The sequence below is a fragment of the Tauraco erythrolophus genome, chromosome 2 (assembly GCF_009769465.1).
Source record: "Tauraco erythrolophus isolate bTauEry1 chromosome 2, bTauEry1.pri, whole genome shotgun sequence".
Classification (NCBI taxonomy): Eukaryota; Metazoa; Chordata; class Aves; order Musophagiformes; family Musophagidae; genus Tauraco; species Tauraco erythrolophus.
In genome coordinates, this window is record NC_141466.1 from 34598057 (window position 1) to 34614127 (window position 16071).

General features: G+C 43.0%; 1 protein-coding gene across 1 annotated transcript in view; it reads right to left on the reverse strand.

Annotated features, from left to right (window-relative positions):
* Positions 1-14806: 14806 nt before the first annotated feature.
* Positions 14807-16071, reverse strand: part of BCKDHB (branched chain keto acid dehydrogenase E1 subunit beta) — a 140816-nt gene continuing 139551 nt past the window's right edge. The window contains exon 10 of the mRNA XM_086608251.1: positions 14807-14947. Coding sequence (XP_086464377.1) covers positions 14807-14947 — 141 coding nt within the window. The remainder of the gene's footprint in view (positions 14948-16071) is intronic.

Consider the following 16071-nt stretch of genomic DNA (forward strand, 5'->3'; position numbering starts at 1 on the left):
CTCTGGGGTGCGAGAGGCGATAGGTGAAGTTCCGTTTCTCAGCAGGCTCTGCTCTGTTCAGTGGTAATAACATGTTTACTGCAGGATATAAAAATAGAAATGTATGGATATGGTAATCCCTCCCTGAAAGTCCGGCCAGTGTTGCTTGAGAAATGGCTAAACATGCAAGCTAGCTTCCTCCACACTTTCTTGCATGTTTTTCATCGTCTTTAGCTGTACCTATGTTGAAAGCTGAGGGCGGCCAAGTCTGAGAGGCAGTGGTGAGAAAAACATAAATCAAGAGCTTAAATCAAAAATCTTAAACAGATTTTTCTGTTAAAGAAGTGGTGTCGATTTGGAAATCCTACATCTGCTTGAAAGTATTTTTAGCTACCATTGCTACAAGCCCTACCTTAAGTCTCTGGATCTACAACCAGATCCCAGCAAACAAACCAAAGTGTAATCCCTCTCTTCCAACGTATTTACCTGGGCGAATCACTGGCATTTGGCACACTGGCAGAAACTTGGCGCTTTTCTTTCAGGCACATTTTTTCACACAAGTAAAAGAAAGAGAACACAAAAAAAACCCAGCAAACATTTGCAAAAGCAAAAAAAAATGATGGTGAAAAAAATTGTTTGTGGGGGTTCAGGCTGATAGAGCAGAAATTAAACCAACTTCACCATTTCAAATATAGATCTGGGTGTCAAGTCCACATCAAAGAATTAACATAGTACTTTACTGGCCAGATTTTTGGATGTTCTCCACATTAATCACTGGAGAAGCCTCTTGGTTATTTTTTCCCTTCCAACTATGATATAATAAGCAAGGAACGGGGAAGCAAAGGAATTAAGCTGAACCTTGGTAATATGTGGAGACTCCATCCCAGCAAAAAATGTAGTCAGTCTGATAGTATATACCAGGCTGAGTATATATAATACAGACATATATCACTATATTATTTTTACTGACAGTACTGTGGTAAGCTTGAAATAGAACCCAAGTGATGAGGTAATGTTTAAGGTGATCATGCTGACAGTGCTCAATGAGAAGCTCCTCAGTTGTTCCCTGGTACACCCTGTGCCTCCCGCTGTGATGAATCTCTGACCGTGGGGGCAGGCGAGGATCTCATCCTGCTCATTGCATGTCCCGCAACATTTCCAGTGGTATTCCAGTGGCGTGGCACAAGTAACAGCAAGTAACCCGGGGAGTGCAGTTTGGGCTGGATAATGGCCTTTCATCCCTAGACCCATGGCAGAGCATTTCTGTTGCAGCTCCCGGCACCGCGGCACAGCGTTGCCTGCCTGCTCAACGCCAGCCCCTGCCCATCAGCCAGGCAAACGAGAGCTGCTGCAGGCACCGGCATGGCTGTGTCACTCTTCCCAAAACATACTCCCCACGTGCCAGCAACACTCTGGGTGAGCTGATAGTGTCCCGGTCACAGCCCTCTGTAACTCTGAGCACCCCACCACCACCTTTGGGGAGGTTTGCAGCCCTTCATGGGCTGGCAGCTCTTCCTGGGTGCGTGCCAGAACCGGGATCCCTGTGCCCCCATGGCATGGCCATAGAAACGTGACATCCACGGACCTCAGCAGTCAAAAGGCAGAGCTGCAGTTACGCTGGGGAGGAGAGGAGCAAAACAAGGAGGAAAACTGAACAGATTTGAAAACAAGAGTCCAGAAGGAAGACAGGGGCACCGGGCGGGCAGTGGCTTGCTCAGGGATTTGCCCGCACGAGCCTGCTTCTGCTGGGCTGGGAACGCCGCGCTGCCCGGGGCTGGCTCTGACGGTACGCTGACGGGCAACGGGGGGAGCCGTGACTGGCACTTTGGAGCGGGATAATTATAATCTGGGCTCTGCAAGTGTGGGTTAGCTTTCACTGAAATAAACCACTCGAATCCATGATGAATATCAACATTGTAGGCACAAGGGGCAAGGCAGTAAATTGTAGTAGGATGAAATACCTACATTTAATTATGTCAAATTATATAGAATTTGAGAGAGTTTTTCTGATGCACGCTATTTAAAGTTACGTCTAAGTGCACTTCCTTGCCTGAATAAAACAGCTTTTGTTGCAAGATGTGGGCTTGCTTTGTAGTTTATGATTTATAGCCTTCACCACATTTTGTCACTTTCTTATTTCTTGACTGAGATGTTTCTGAACATCTCATTTCGGATAATAGGACGCAGCTAGAGTGTCGTACTATATGCAGCCTCTTAAAAATGTACGAGCAGTGTTTTGTTGCTTTTTTTTCTCCAAGATACTCAGGTGTCTTGAGTATGCTCTTCACCAAAGTGTATATATAACACACACACACACGCAGCCAGCAGACATTGCTCCATCTGCCTAAAATTTACATACTTCTACACCAGCTGGATGGGGCCAACCCCATTGATCTCCATTGCTGGTAATTTTTGATCAAACCTATCAGGAATGTATAAATAGCCCCAGACTGGCCCAGCTGAGCTCACCCTTTGGCTCCACATCATTAGCAGCCTCTGGGGTTGAGCATCAGTTTGGGACGCTGCCTCAGGAGCTGTGTACTGCGTGGCCGGGCTTGGTCCGCTACTGTCATGGTGAGGCTGGCAAATTACAAAGCGAGAAGCCTTCGTCTTGGGGCAGAGGGACACCTAATCGTTTCCACTGTGGGCAGAGGAAACAACCAGCTGGTGAAGCCGAAAGGGTTGCCACCCACACAGTTCAATGGCCCTGTAAAGGAAAGAGGGTTTATGTGCAAATGAGAGCCTGAAATCCTCCTGCCCGATGGGCTTGGCACGCGGTCACCATGCGGAGAGTGACCCTATAGCTGCATGTTGAAATTTTGTTCAGACTTGGTAAGCACAACACTGAGCTGGTGGTGACGCACTTATTCACATGCAAATGCACATGGGAATATTTCTGATCCCATGCTTCTGCCAGCATGCAGCCCTTGGCACCTTCCCCATGCAGGAGGGATGTGCGGAGGGGTCGCCGGTCCTGCACAAGCCCTGTTGTCATCTCAGCCAGCATGGCCTGGTCCAGGTGACAGAGTGGCAAGCACTGATGTTTTCCAGGTAGATGTACAAGATCCTTTATTTCTCAGACACAGTGTCAGGTCTCTAGCTTCCCCAGTAATGAATGGGGAGTGTTTGCAGCCGTAACTCACCTTGTTGCAAGGGAATGTTGTGAGGCTTACCGGGCAGATTTCTCAGCATAGCATCAGAGTTAATGAAAGGATTAAAGAGCTTCATAAATAAATAAAAAAAAATAACAAAGCCCCCTTTAATTTAACTATTCTCCCTGGTTGAAAAATAAGCAAATAAATCCAAAGAACCCGCTTAGAAAATGGCTCCGTATTTCATACCTAGATAAGGGATCGTAAGGTTTCATCTATGGATATGGACAGATGTTACCAACACAGTGAAAGGAAATGACTGAAACTCAAGAATCGTTTGTTCTTAAAATTAAAATAAATCAAACTCAATGGGAAAAACAGTATAAACTTCAGTCTCAGAGAGCCAGATTTACTCAAAAGCAGCCTCACTCATTTCAATGAGTGTCTATAGACACAGACACACACAAATATCAGTTTGCTTTCGCAGCTACGCTACACCGAGATAATTTTAACCATATTGGTAGCATGAACATCCTCCTCCCCAAAATAGGCTGAAGCAAGAACAGAGTGAGCTGGTGCGGCAACAGCAGAAACCCAGACAAATTTGCCCTGGGCTTCACTTAACCTGCAGCACTATGGTAGCTAAGGGTTTGGTTAGCCAAGCCGATGGCAAAACTCTCAGTGATTTCCCTGCTCATAACACGAGATGAATCACAAGTTCTCCACTGAAAGCCGATGAGATGAAGCGCCATCTCCCAAAGGTTCACACTGTGCCCGTGACAACACCCCTATCACAGCCTGAGCTGGTGTGTCAGCCTCTTGACGGTCCTGAGCAGTGAATAGCTGTAAGTCATCGAAACTACCGCCATCTGAGGGAGGAGGAAAAAGATGGAATGAGAAGGGGTGGGACAGAGTGGCAGCAGGCAGGGTACCGTGGGCAGGGAAAGGATGCACAGTTCATGATGGCCCAGCTGACTCCCTCTCCCAAGAGGCTGGAGATGGGACCAGCAGTGGAGGGGAAGCCTCGGGAAGCTGGGATCAGTGGTTGAGAGCTGGCAGGACTATGACCCCACTATGAAATGCTAGTGTCTACCCTACACCTCTTTGCCCTCTCACTCTTACCCGGCAGCAGCAGCAGTGGCAGCTGTGGTACCCACCCCATCGCTGCCCCCAGCTCAAACCCCGCCCCTGCCTGGGGACACCAAAACCTCCCCATGCTCAGGGCAGCCCTGGGCTGGTTGTGGTACGGGGCAAAGCCGGGAAGGAAAGGATCGTGGGAGAAGGCAACAGCTTCAGACCATTGCTGAGCTGCAAGGCAACTCAGCACCTGCTTGCCTTTGCTTCAGCCACCAAGTGTAACAAACACCAAATGAGGAATAGTTCAATAACCAATGCCTTGGTTTTATTACAAGCAAGTGAGACACAAGTAACTTCAAAAGTCTAAAAGTGTTGTGGTAGAAGTAGCTAGGCTGCTGGGAAAAAGGGAGGGGAAAACTGTACTGAAGAGATGGTGGGGTGGGGGGCAATCAGAAAAAGTTGCTGGAAAGGAGTAACAGTTATGGGTAGTCTAACCTTGTCCTTATTCCTTTTTGTTCTTCATATATTAACATTTGAACGGCAACCTGCTCACACTCTCCTTCCCGAGTTAAGTTGCACTTTGTGAATCAAACACAGGACCAGTGGGCTGTAACATGAGATGTCATGAAGCCATTGAAGGGGCATTTCAACAGGGCTGTGCTTCGTTCCTCCACTGCCTCGCTGCTCTCTCAAGAGGCATCTTTAAAATCCCTGAGGTCAAGCCAGTATACATTAGAGTTTTATCACCACAGCAGACATGGTTCTTTCTGTCTTTTATGGCATAAAAATAATTACCTGAAAACACACCGATAAGTGACTCATACTTCTCAAGAGTCTTCTGCTTTGACTCAAGGCACTACCCTGCACCAGGCTAGGTGGGAGAGGAACGCCTACAGCACTTGGTTGCAGCCACGGATTCTGGTGGAGGCACCTTTCCCCCATCTTCTGCACAAACCAGTCCCAAATTTTAATCATATTTAGCTGCAAATACACGCAGGCTCAGAGTCACACAGTGCATGTTGGGTCTCAGGTCGTCACTGAGAACAACAATCTCTCTCTAATGCCTCCTCTGTGCGATCGCGTCCCACCTGCCACTGACACCCCACAGGAACATGCTGCCTTGGAGCCGGAGGGCAGCTGGAGCCTGTCCCCACTTGCAGGGGTGACCTGGCTCCTCCATTTGTCTCTCGTCACTGCTTATTCCCTGCTTGTCAGGTAATGGATGCCTCTGCTCCTGCCCTCACCTCAGGCCAAACCAAAGGTGCTCGGGATCCTGGTGTTGCTCCTCACGCCCGTGCTGTCCTCTCCCAGTTGGCCCTCGGCACGGGCTGCTGGGAGCTCCTCGGCACAGCCTCAACTGGCAGCGGGGCAGATGGTTGGCAAGGACCTCAAAGATCATCTAGTTCCAACTCCCCTGCCATGGGCAGGGACACATGCAGCAACACTATGTCAGCTTGCTCAAAGCCTCATCCAACCTGGCCTTGAACACTTCCAGGGATGGGGCAGCCACAACTTCTCTGGGCAACCTGTTCCAGTGTCTCACCACCCTCAGAGTGAAGAATTTCTTCCTTAGATCTAATCTAAATCTGCCCTCTTTCAGTTTAAAGCCATTTCCCCTTGTCCTATCACTACATACCCTTGCAAAAAGCCCCTCTCCAGCTTTCCTGTAGGTCCCCTTTAAGTATTGGAAGGCTGCAATAAGATCATGCCAGAGTCTCCTCTTCTCCAGGCTGAACAACCTCGACTCTCTCAGCCTGTCTTCATAGGAGAGATGCTTCAGCCCTCGGGTCATTTTCGTGGCCCTCCTCTGGACCTGCTCCAGCAGCTCCATGTCCTTCTTGTGTTGAGGACTCCAGAGCTGAATGCAGTACTCCGAGTGGGGTCTCACGAGAGCAGAGTAGAGGGGCATCACCTCCCTCATCCCTTAGGCTTCCCCCTGGGAAAGGTGGGACGAGCCCAGGTGAGGCGTGAGCGGCCCCAGTTCATGGTGGGTTTTCACCACTGGCTTTGCCTGGAGGGGGAATGACTGTGCTCATCTGCACTGCTCCATTGCCCAGATTATGGTAGGTGCCAACAAGGCCTGTGGTGGAAAGACTAGAAAGAAACCACCTGCCAGGAGCCCGAGCCACCTACCTCAAAACTGCCTGTCGCTGCCCAAAGCTGGAGCTTGTGGTGTCCCAGGGCCAGCAGAGCTCGCAAACACTGTGAGGGAAGTGCGACCGCAGGCGTCGTAAATTCAGACAATTTCTGTTTTCAGCAAGTACTCAGCTGCAAGCAAACGACGCGCAAGTAAAGAGGAATGATTTAATTATCATATAAAAGAAATTAATTAGACGCAGGAATCAACAGGGAGTCCTTCTCAAACACTGGTGGCACATTACTGTCAGTCGTAGACTCGTTATCCACAGATCTACATGAGCAAGAACACAGAACAGACACTAGTTTCTACTTTTAATGTAGTACAATTATTCTGGCTTCTGTTTTTTTCTGCTAAGAAAAAAGAATAGGGTTTAAAAATGTATCTAACGACCATAAAACAATTTCAAAACAAGTAGCATAAACGCAAAGCTGGGGTTGACTCAGTGTTGCACTTGTAATATGAAATAGGCTAATGATCAAATTAATCAGTATTGTTAATCAGGAGGCTTAGTGCTTTCTGTTAGAGGGCTGGGGAAGACTAACATGATATCAAGTATAGGTTCAGCCATTGCTGCTTTTAGTAGTTGAAGGACAGATCATCTTCTCCCAGCTTCTTGCAGCAGTCAGTGCGCGGCCCCAGCATTCACCTAACACTTTGTGTGCTGCTTCTCTGCTCTCCCTTCTGTCAAAAGCATGGAATGGGCAATTTCATCTGAAGATCAGCATCTGAATTCCACATTCGGGCTGTGATCCCATGACAGCCACAGCCACTGGAGTTGACCGCACAAGCATCTAGCAATGATGCCTGAGGTGATTTAGGGCATGTGAGGTATACTTGAGCTAGAAGGTATGACTGGGGACTGATGGGAGTTCTGAACCCTCCCAGACTGCCAGCCAAGGGCCAGGCAGGATACCTTACAGTATCTCATGTGGAACTGTGCATGGGCAACTTAACTGAGGCAGTCAGGAGAGTCATTTCAGCCTACAGAATGAGTCAGGTTACCCTGAAGGCACTTACTAGCTAGCTCAACTGCTCTGCTTGGCCACACACACCTACATCTTGACACTTAAATTTAAGTGGTTTAATCCTGATCTGAATCCCACATACAGCTCCTGCAGGAAGCAAAGGAACTGCAGCTCCCTCATGTCCTGTGAACTCACTGTGGTTGCTCATGGCTTTGCTGAACTTGAACTGGCTCCTACTCACAGGCTATCTTCAGATGTTCATCAGAAACCTTGTGAGCTGCGGCAACCAACTCCAGCCAGGGGGCATTTATAAGGCTGGGGTTTTGCTCTAAATTATTCACCTCAAGGAACTAACTGCCCAGTTCAGCATCAGCCCGTCACCCAGGAGACAATCCTTTCTTTCACATGCACAACATGCCATGTATCCCACCGTACGTACTTAATGGGCATTTGAGCAATTTATTTTGAAAATTGAAGCATACACTGATCTCAGTGCTAGCATTTTATGCAAGCTCACAGAAAAATAGTCAGACATCAGCCATCCAAGCCCCAGAAAACAAAGGGCTCCATTTAGATGCCTGAACGCAGGCATCTAGTGCCATTTGAGATGCCCTAAGGCACCCAAGATACACACGGGGTTGGCAGATATCACATAGGACCTATGGAAGCAGCAGTTGGAGACGTGGAGACCATGCAGGATACCCCAGGGTGTCTCACTGGTACTCGATGCCAAAGCATAAGCAACTGAATTAAGTTCTAAAAGTCTTGTTTATACTGAAGTCAGATGTACGTCTCTCATATCTAACAAACACGTATCTTTGCAGGACAGCTAAGCAGCAAAAGAGCTACAAAAGAATTGCATCCTTATTTCGGCTCTGCTGAAATCTGGCAGAGCTTACAGACTGTGTCAGCTTATTTTGTTATGAACATATAATGCTCACTGAACCCCATGAGCTGCTGTGATAACAATCTCTGCCAGCTTGCTGAATGGATTCCTTTCAGTCGCTGCCTCTGAAGTTATGTGGCTAGAGCAGAGCTTCTGCAATATACCAGCGCACCGAGAACACAGTTTTTTAGCTACAGGAACAAGAGAGCTGTCTGAAAAGATTCATGAGCTCAGAACTGATTATCAGACCGTAGGAGCGAAAGGTCATTGTGTCAAGGCTCCTGGCTACTGCAGTGAGAACGTACTACTGGCTAATCCTCTTACGAACACGTGCACTTCCACGAGGGAAAATACCTCTAATGACTTAAATACAATTTTTATTAATTGGTGCAGTGTTTATTACAACAAGGTTGTTATGGCACTACAGTCTTAACTGAGCTAGATGACAGGAGAAGAGTATACAAGTCTTTCATCTGCAGTTAATAAATCTGGGATCCCATGAAGGCTGTGTATGTCTGTCTTGAATTCCAATCTGCTGGCTCAGGATCCAGCATTAAACTATGCACTCTAAGTATTTCCAGCAATTAGTGTTAAATGAGCATGACTAGATAGATTACTAATTTTCTGGACTATTATCAAGGAGTACTGACACGATTTTTTGCTTTAGAAGAAGGGACTTAGCGTGAAGCAATCACTGCCCAGGTTAAATCTGAGAATATTCCTCCACACGTTTTTTGCATAATCTAATTAAGAGACTTAAGTGGTTAAAAAACAGAAAATATGACTTGTCTTTGGGTTTTATTATTAAGGAATTTAATGAGAAACAGCTATTTGTATGTAAGAGCATATACTTGCCTGTCCGATTTAGAACTATATGTCATTTTTCCACAACACGCACTTTGAACAGCTGCCATCCTTGAGCCCAGGTTACGTGAGTGGATACTGCCATCTAGGCAAGCTTTTGGGAGCAGCACCTATTTTAGAGCATTAATTGTCTTTGCCAGGGAAAAATATTCTATTATCCAAAATGGAGGAGAAAGGAACATTTTTTTATACTATTAAAAAATGACCCATCACCACTCACTAAAAATACAAAACCTGTCCCTCAATCAGATTGCAGTAATCCACATTAACAGCAAATATTTTCTACATGTTTATTGGGAAATATTATTCTGTGTTTCCATACATGCAACTTCAACTTAAGCTCTGCACTAAATTATAAACTGCTTTTATCTGTGAAAATGGCAAATACAAAGTATATAGTATTAAGGCTATTAACTACCAAAGCACATATTACTATGGCAGTACTATAATTAAAATATAGTTAACAGTACGTTTTTGGAAGACAGTTACTAAAATATCTATTGCTTTTCTACAAAGAGAGAAATATTTTCTAAAACCATTTCTTCATAAAACCAAAATAGTTTCCATCCAGCACAAAAAATATAAAATACATAATGCATCTATCTTATTTAAAACAATAACAAATTCTATACGTGGCATTTACAGGAGACTTACAGACAGAAGACTTGACTAATAATGTAATTTTGACCAGAAACATTAACAAGTAGCTTCATTATCGGTTGTGAGATTCTGTAAGGAACATATGGACTATGAACGCAGAATCTCACACAAAATGGTAGTAGGACCCGAAAAGATTATCGTTTAGTACCTTCCATCCGTACAAGTCCATTGAACGTGGCTTTTTGGATTGAGTTCTGCTGGAGGTCAAGCATTGCCCCACATTACAAAAAAAATGAATCACACTACAAGGGTTGCTCCTGAGGTTTGGGAGAGAGATGAGAGTTGCCTAGGAGCCCTGTGCAGCGCAGCACTTTCAGATGCAGGTGCATCACTTGGGCACCCATAATCAAGGGTCTTGTCCCAAAAGCCAGGTTTCCCTTGGATTTCAGTGGATCTGCCCCATTGACAACTCCCTAGATCATCAGAATGAGTGACAGAGGAACATGATGGGCAATATCCACTGACATTCAGGGTGAAGTTATCCTCCTAAGCTTCCTCCCTGCAGTGTTTCACCTGTTACCTTGGGGATTGCTCTGAGGAGGTTTCGGTACAAAGGTGTTCTTCTTTCTTCCTGAAAGATTCTCCTGAATAATAATGGAAATGTGGTTATCTGGCTACTGGCATACATCTTCCCATCCCCTCCCCTCCTTCCCCCATACAAGAAGCAGCAACGCAGCATGAGATTGATTTGTACAGAGAGCAAAGCAACCAAAAAAGATGAGGAACTGCTAAATTCACACTTAATTTAGGTGGTGGAAAAATGAGCAGAGCTGGTACCAAAGGAATTCAGTAATAAGCTTTGAAACTACTGTGCTGGAAGAAGATCTGCTGCCCTTTGGAGCGGTCCTGGAATGTAGGACAAGTGAGGATAATTTTCACATCTTTGCTGTGTCCTTGGCTTGTCATACGGAAAAGAAGGGCATTATTAAAAATTAAGCAAACTCTGAAAGGCTGGACTCCTTTTGGCACTTGGGGATGTTCAGCACCCTTTATATTAGCAGAGGAAAAATAAACATTCAGTTTTGATTTTATAGTAGAGCCTTTTTGGTAATTTTGTACTTCTGTGTCCTCACCAACAGAAAATGGTATGTGCGCTGCCTCTTTTCCCACCACTGGCATAAATACGTCAGGGTACCGTTACCTTTTCTCAACAAATTGGCACATTTTGCACAATAGCTTAACAGCAGACACATTCCACATCCAGTGGAAAAATAATTAAACAAAGATATTGCAGCAAAGTTGTACCAACGGAGCCTGTCACCTCTAGCAACAAAGCAAAAAAAAGATCTCTCCTCAAGAATGGATTTTTCATTCCCCTTGCAGAAAGGAAATCAGTATTTGAGACTATTTTATATGAAGCCACTCAACTGAAAGACAGCTAATGGCACTGGTTAAAGGAGGTCTCAGCCAGACCAGACACACAAGCTGGCCTGACTGTCTAAGGTTTATTTTGTTGAAAACACAGTCATATTCAAATAACTTCTTTGGGTTTTCCCAAAATAATAACAAAACCAAGAGACAATATGTGCATAATATGTTTTATTGAATAAAATCCTGCTTCTACTATTTACACAGTGAAGTTTAGAGATGTAACCTAGTGATGCATGGCAATGTGTAACATTCATACGACATCTGAAATATCTTTAAATACATCTGAAACTAATTATTATAGCAATCACCTGTCCATCATTGATCTCATAATTATGAAGATTTGAACTTTCTGAAGAAAAGCCAAGTTGAATATTAAGGATAGTTGAGTTCAGAGAATACAGTCTGCTATGAGAATTCCAAACCTAAAAGATCTGAGTGAAGTGTCAAGAGTTTTGAAGGTGGCTTCTGTATTTCCCTGTTTTTCTTCTCATCTCTGCAGAAGAAGACAACAAAACAAATTACAAATTTTAAGGCTGAAAATAGCATCCACAACTTAAACACCTCCATGGTAACATCCTCCATGGTAATCTTTCTTACTTTTTAAATTTATAATGCCCTCTTAACTTCAAAGTGTGTGAATAATAACAAAATACTTACTTATTATGTATTAAAAACTATATTAAATTCTTTAAGCTGCCAAGGCAGAAACACAGAAATCAGAAAGGCTGCAACAAATATTTAGTGTCAAGACAACGTCAATTACTACCATTTATACAAAAACTTTATGATGAAGTGTCTTTCATCCACTCCGGCATGTTAAGCAAAGTGCTATGTGTTGTTTTTTTTTAAAGCTCTACTAGATGTACTATCAATCTACTATTACAGTGGAAGGGTCTTGTAAAAAAACTGTAGTCAACACCTTCCCTATTTATAAGTTTTTTGAAAGATAATTTCATTATTCACGACTTTGCATGAATTCTCAGCGAGGTTTGAATGCAACTATAGACTTGCAACTGCCATCCTAACAGACTAATTCACAGCACTAGTAGATTGTTATCTTACATTTGGACTACTCACTGGTTGTGAATAAGCCATGATTCACTGGCCACTTGCATGATTTTTGCCATCCAGCAGGAAAACATTATAAACAAGGAATGCTGTGTCCTACTCAAGCCTCTGGAGGTTGTTTATTCTAGTGGGTTACAGACAGCGCATTATAAAAGGCAGGAGCTGAGCCTGCCACATTTGGCACTCTTTGTTGAAAAAAACCTGGTTGTTAGTCTCAGGTTAAAAAGAAATGATCTTGCACAGTCTCTCATATTTTATTTACAGACCAAGGAGAGGAATTAGATTTTTCCTGTGCGTCAAGTTAATCTGTATGAAGCCCTGCCTAATAACTGGGAGTGCAAAGAACACACAATCCCTAATCGAAGTATCCATCAGGTCTCTTCCTGTTTCCCAGGACAACTTACTGGTTGACAAAGGCAAAGCGTTGCTGTCATTTGCAAGTCTCTCCCAACTGGAGCACTGATTCTGAGCAAACTGCGTTTGATGTTGAAATATAAATTCAAATGCATGCATGGAAAGAAAAATAAATTTAAATCAACCCTCTGTCATCCCCTAACATCACTTAACCTTTAACCACCAAGATTAAACTTTCTATAAAACAGTTCCATCATGAAGTTCAGTGTGATAACTTTGTATTTTTAGAGATTAAATTTGTAATAGTAGTGGTGTCTCTACATACACACACACACTCTCATGGAGATAAACTGTCATCTGGCAGGGACAGCTTTAAAATTCAGAATTTGAGAAGAAACAGAATATGCAAATGTGGTAGAAAAAGTTGCAAAAAGGTAACAGAAAAGCACTTGGCTATTTGCCATTTCTATGCTACAGCCACCCCTCAATATTTTATTTTGTACTATATTTTATAACATTTGTAGCTGTTTTCTTCTGTTTCTTCTTTTATCTCTCCCTCCACCCCCAAATGAAGAGCCAGACACCATTCCATCTATCCAGGAAACGTATATCCATCCTAATTTCACTGCTTCTTTTCCCTTTATCTTTCTTCCAACTACAAAGAGTTATCTAGAACACAGCTGCCTACCTGGAAGCTATTTCTCTTACAGCCAACACAGCTATAAATTTTAATAACGAAGAAGCTGCTGAAAGATACAGATTTTGCTCTTGCCTGTCTTGTTGGTGAGGTATACAGTATGCATTGTCAAAGGCTGTCTTTGAGCAGGAAAATCATCTGTACTGTCAATCTCAAGATACTATGCATGTGTGAGACACTGTCAACAGGGGTCGAATAAAACCAAATGTACATTAAGATAACAAGCCTGAGTTTAGAAATGATTGACTGTAGCATCCAGCTTGAGATCCTGCATTAGCCTCAGACACAAAGTAGTGAGTTAATTCAAGTGCCTGAGAGGAACCTTTCTGGGTATGAGGCACACTTGTACACAGAGCCAAACATATTTCAGGGAGGGTTTTGTTTGTGGTTTTTTAAGGAAGATGCAAATTGATTCTTTGTTAAGTAAGGAATACTTACTTGTGTGAGTAAAGACAATGATTTTGACACAGCAATAACTTAGAATCATAGAATCATAGAATGGTTTGGGTTGGACGGGACTTTAAAGATCATCTAGTTCCAACCCCCGTGCCATGGGCAGGGACACCCTCCACTACACCAGGTTGCTCAAAGCCTCATCCAACCTGGCCTTGAACACTTCCAGGGATGAGGCATCCACAACTTCTCTGGGCAACCTGTTCCAGTGTTTCACCACCCTCAGAGGGAAGAATTTATTCCTTATATCTAATTTGTTTTCTTCTCTTCTTTTTAGTTCAGAAGTACAAGACCCATCAAGACTTAATTTCAAAGATACGCTGCTTGATTCACGTAATTAAAAGAAGTAGAGAATACAACCCATTGACACATTTTCTAACTATTAAACTTTGGTCATTAAGCACCAGAAGTTCTCTCACAGCAATGCACAATACTCTTTCAAGTCCTGGCTGGCCACTGCATAGTCTAATGCTACTTAGTATTATGTTACAATGAAATCAAAGACAAAAGATGTAACAGACTGTGATTAATAGACACGTAATAGAAATATGTATTACTTCACAGACTTGGTGCCTGAAGGGCTCTGCAAACAGAAATCTTCAAGCGTGACCAAATTACATAAGAGATTATAAAGAAAAATTATTTTTAGAATAGATATGAAATATAAGCCTTATATTTTATTTGAACAGAACTGCAAGATACTACAGATACTTCATTCATCTTCTATGCTCTGTGGATGTTTGCAATGCAGTGCCTATATTCGGTGAAAACTGGGCCTTATTAGCACCTCACCACATTACAGGCCATCCTGAAGAGTGAAAAATTATAATATTTAACAATAGGCAAAGCGTATTGTTTGCCTGCATATTGCAAGCGTTCAAATATGGGTGAAAATATATTCTAAGCATTACTATTCACCTTTCACTTTACATTCCTTTCACTTCTCAGGATACAAGACATTTAATTTTCACATTGATTAAGCAAGATAATTAAATTCAAACACTGACTTCAATGGCACTAGTTAAAAATATTCAGGTGCCTTTAAGACTGCAGGCCCAAAGCCATGAGAGGTAATTCTTGTTATAAATAAATAACTAAATAAAAGAGTAGCACTTTAGTCCCAAACCTTGCAAACACTCTATCAGAATCCTTACAGGCAAACTGTCAGTATAAGACACAACTTCTCACCTGTAATACTGCTCAGTAGTTAATCATTTTTCGAAGAGCATCATAGCATTTCCACTTGTCTGGGATGTAGAAAGGCTCAAAGACGTGAGGGAAAGGAGTGTCATAGCCACATACTCTTGAAATAGGTGCTTCTAAATGCAAAAAGCATTCCTCCTATTAACAGAAATACAGAATAAATGTTAGTGAGGCCATTATTTTCAGGAGTCTTGCATCACAAATTGAGGTCGAATGAATTTTGCCAGATTAATAGTCCTGGAAACTCAAACCTTCTATTTATATCACAGTATAAGTAGTCCAGACCAGAACAGTATTTCCTTTTGCCCAAAGGTCCATATTAAAATAACAACTTGTATTAATGTTATTTTCATTTTCTGCATGTGTGCTGCATTAAATCATAGCCAGGTTATATTTAGTACATCTGCCATACATCCAGACAAGTGCTGCCAAGAAACAGATATTTTAGGAACAAAGAAGTAAGAGTTTATTTCCTGTACCGCTTTTAAACATATAGAAAAATTACATAATCTAAGAGTGTATTATTTATTGGATACATGAACAACATATGTAAACTTCTTTGACTCCTTAGATTATTAAGACTCTGTCTGAGAAGCATTAAGCAGTTGTGGAAATTATGAATTTGAACTCAAGTGGATTTGTGTATCTCGAACCCTTGAGTTAGATCCATGATCTACACAAAACCCTACAACTTGAGTACTCTTTGGAGATCAGAGTTGGCAATGACTGCGAGAGTTTCATTACTTGATCTGGTAAGGAATAAAATATTATAAATAAAACATATTAATCTGAAAGTAACCTGTGGAAATATGTGTAACGTTACCAGATTTAACAACCAAATAAATAGTGGGGTTTCAATCTTCCTCCTCTCACGTACCAGAGTGATGGTATGGACCAAGAAAATCTGCAAGAAGCAGATGCAGAAATAACTTTGCCAGATCAAACTGATGTTGATGCTTATTATCAGCTCCTTTTCTCCCCATATCTTTAGCTTATGTATTTGCTTTCCAGAGCAGTCAAATGAAGAGACAAAAGATGACTCTTCCTGGCCCCTCCTTTACGGACTGTAGCAACTGAGACATCCTGGCCAACATCCCCTGTACTTGGCTCAGCAAAACGGAAGGTGAAGGATTATCTACCAGTCCTTTTCCACCAGGTCCACAAGAAAAACAAAGACCTATGCTTTTCTGCAGCAAAGTGCTAAGTATTTTCTCAGACTGATGAACTGTTTTGAATGCACGTTGTCTTGCAGTCCATGGCAG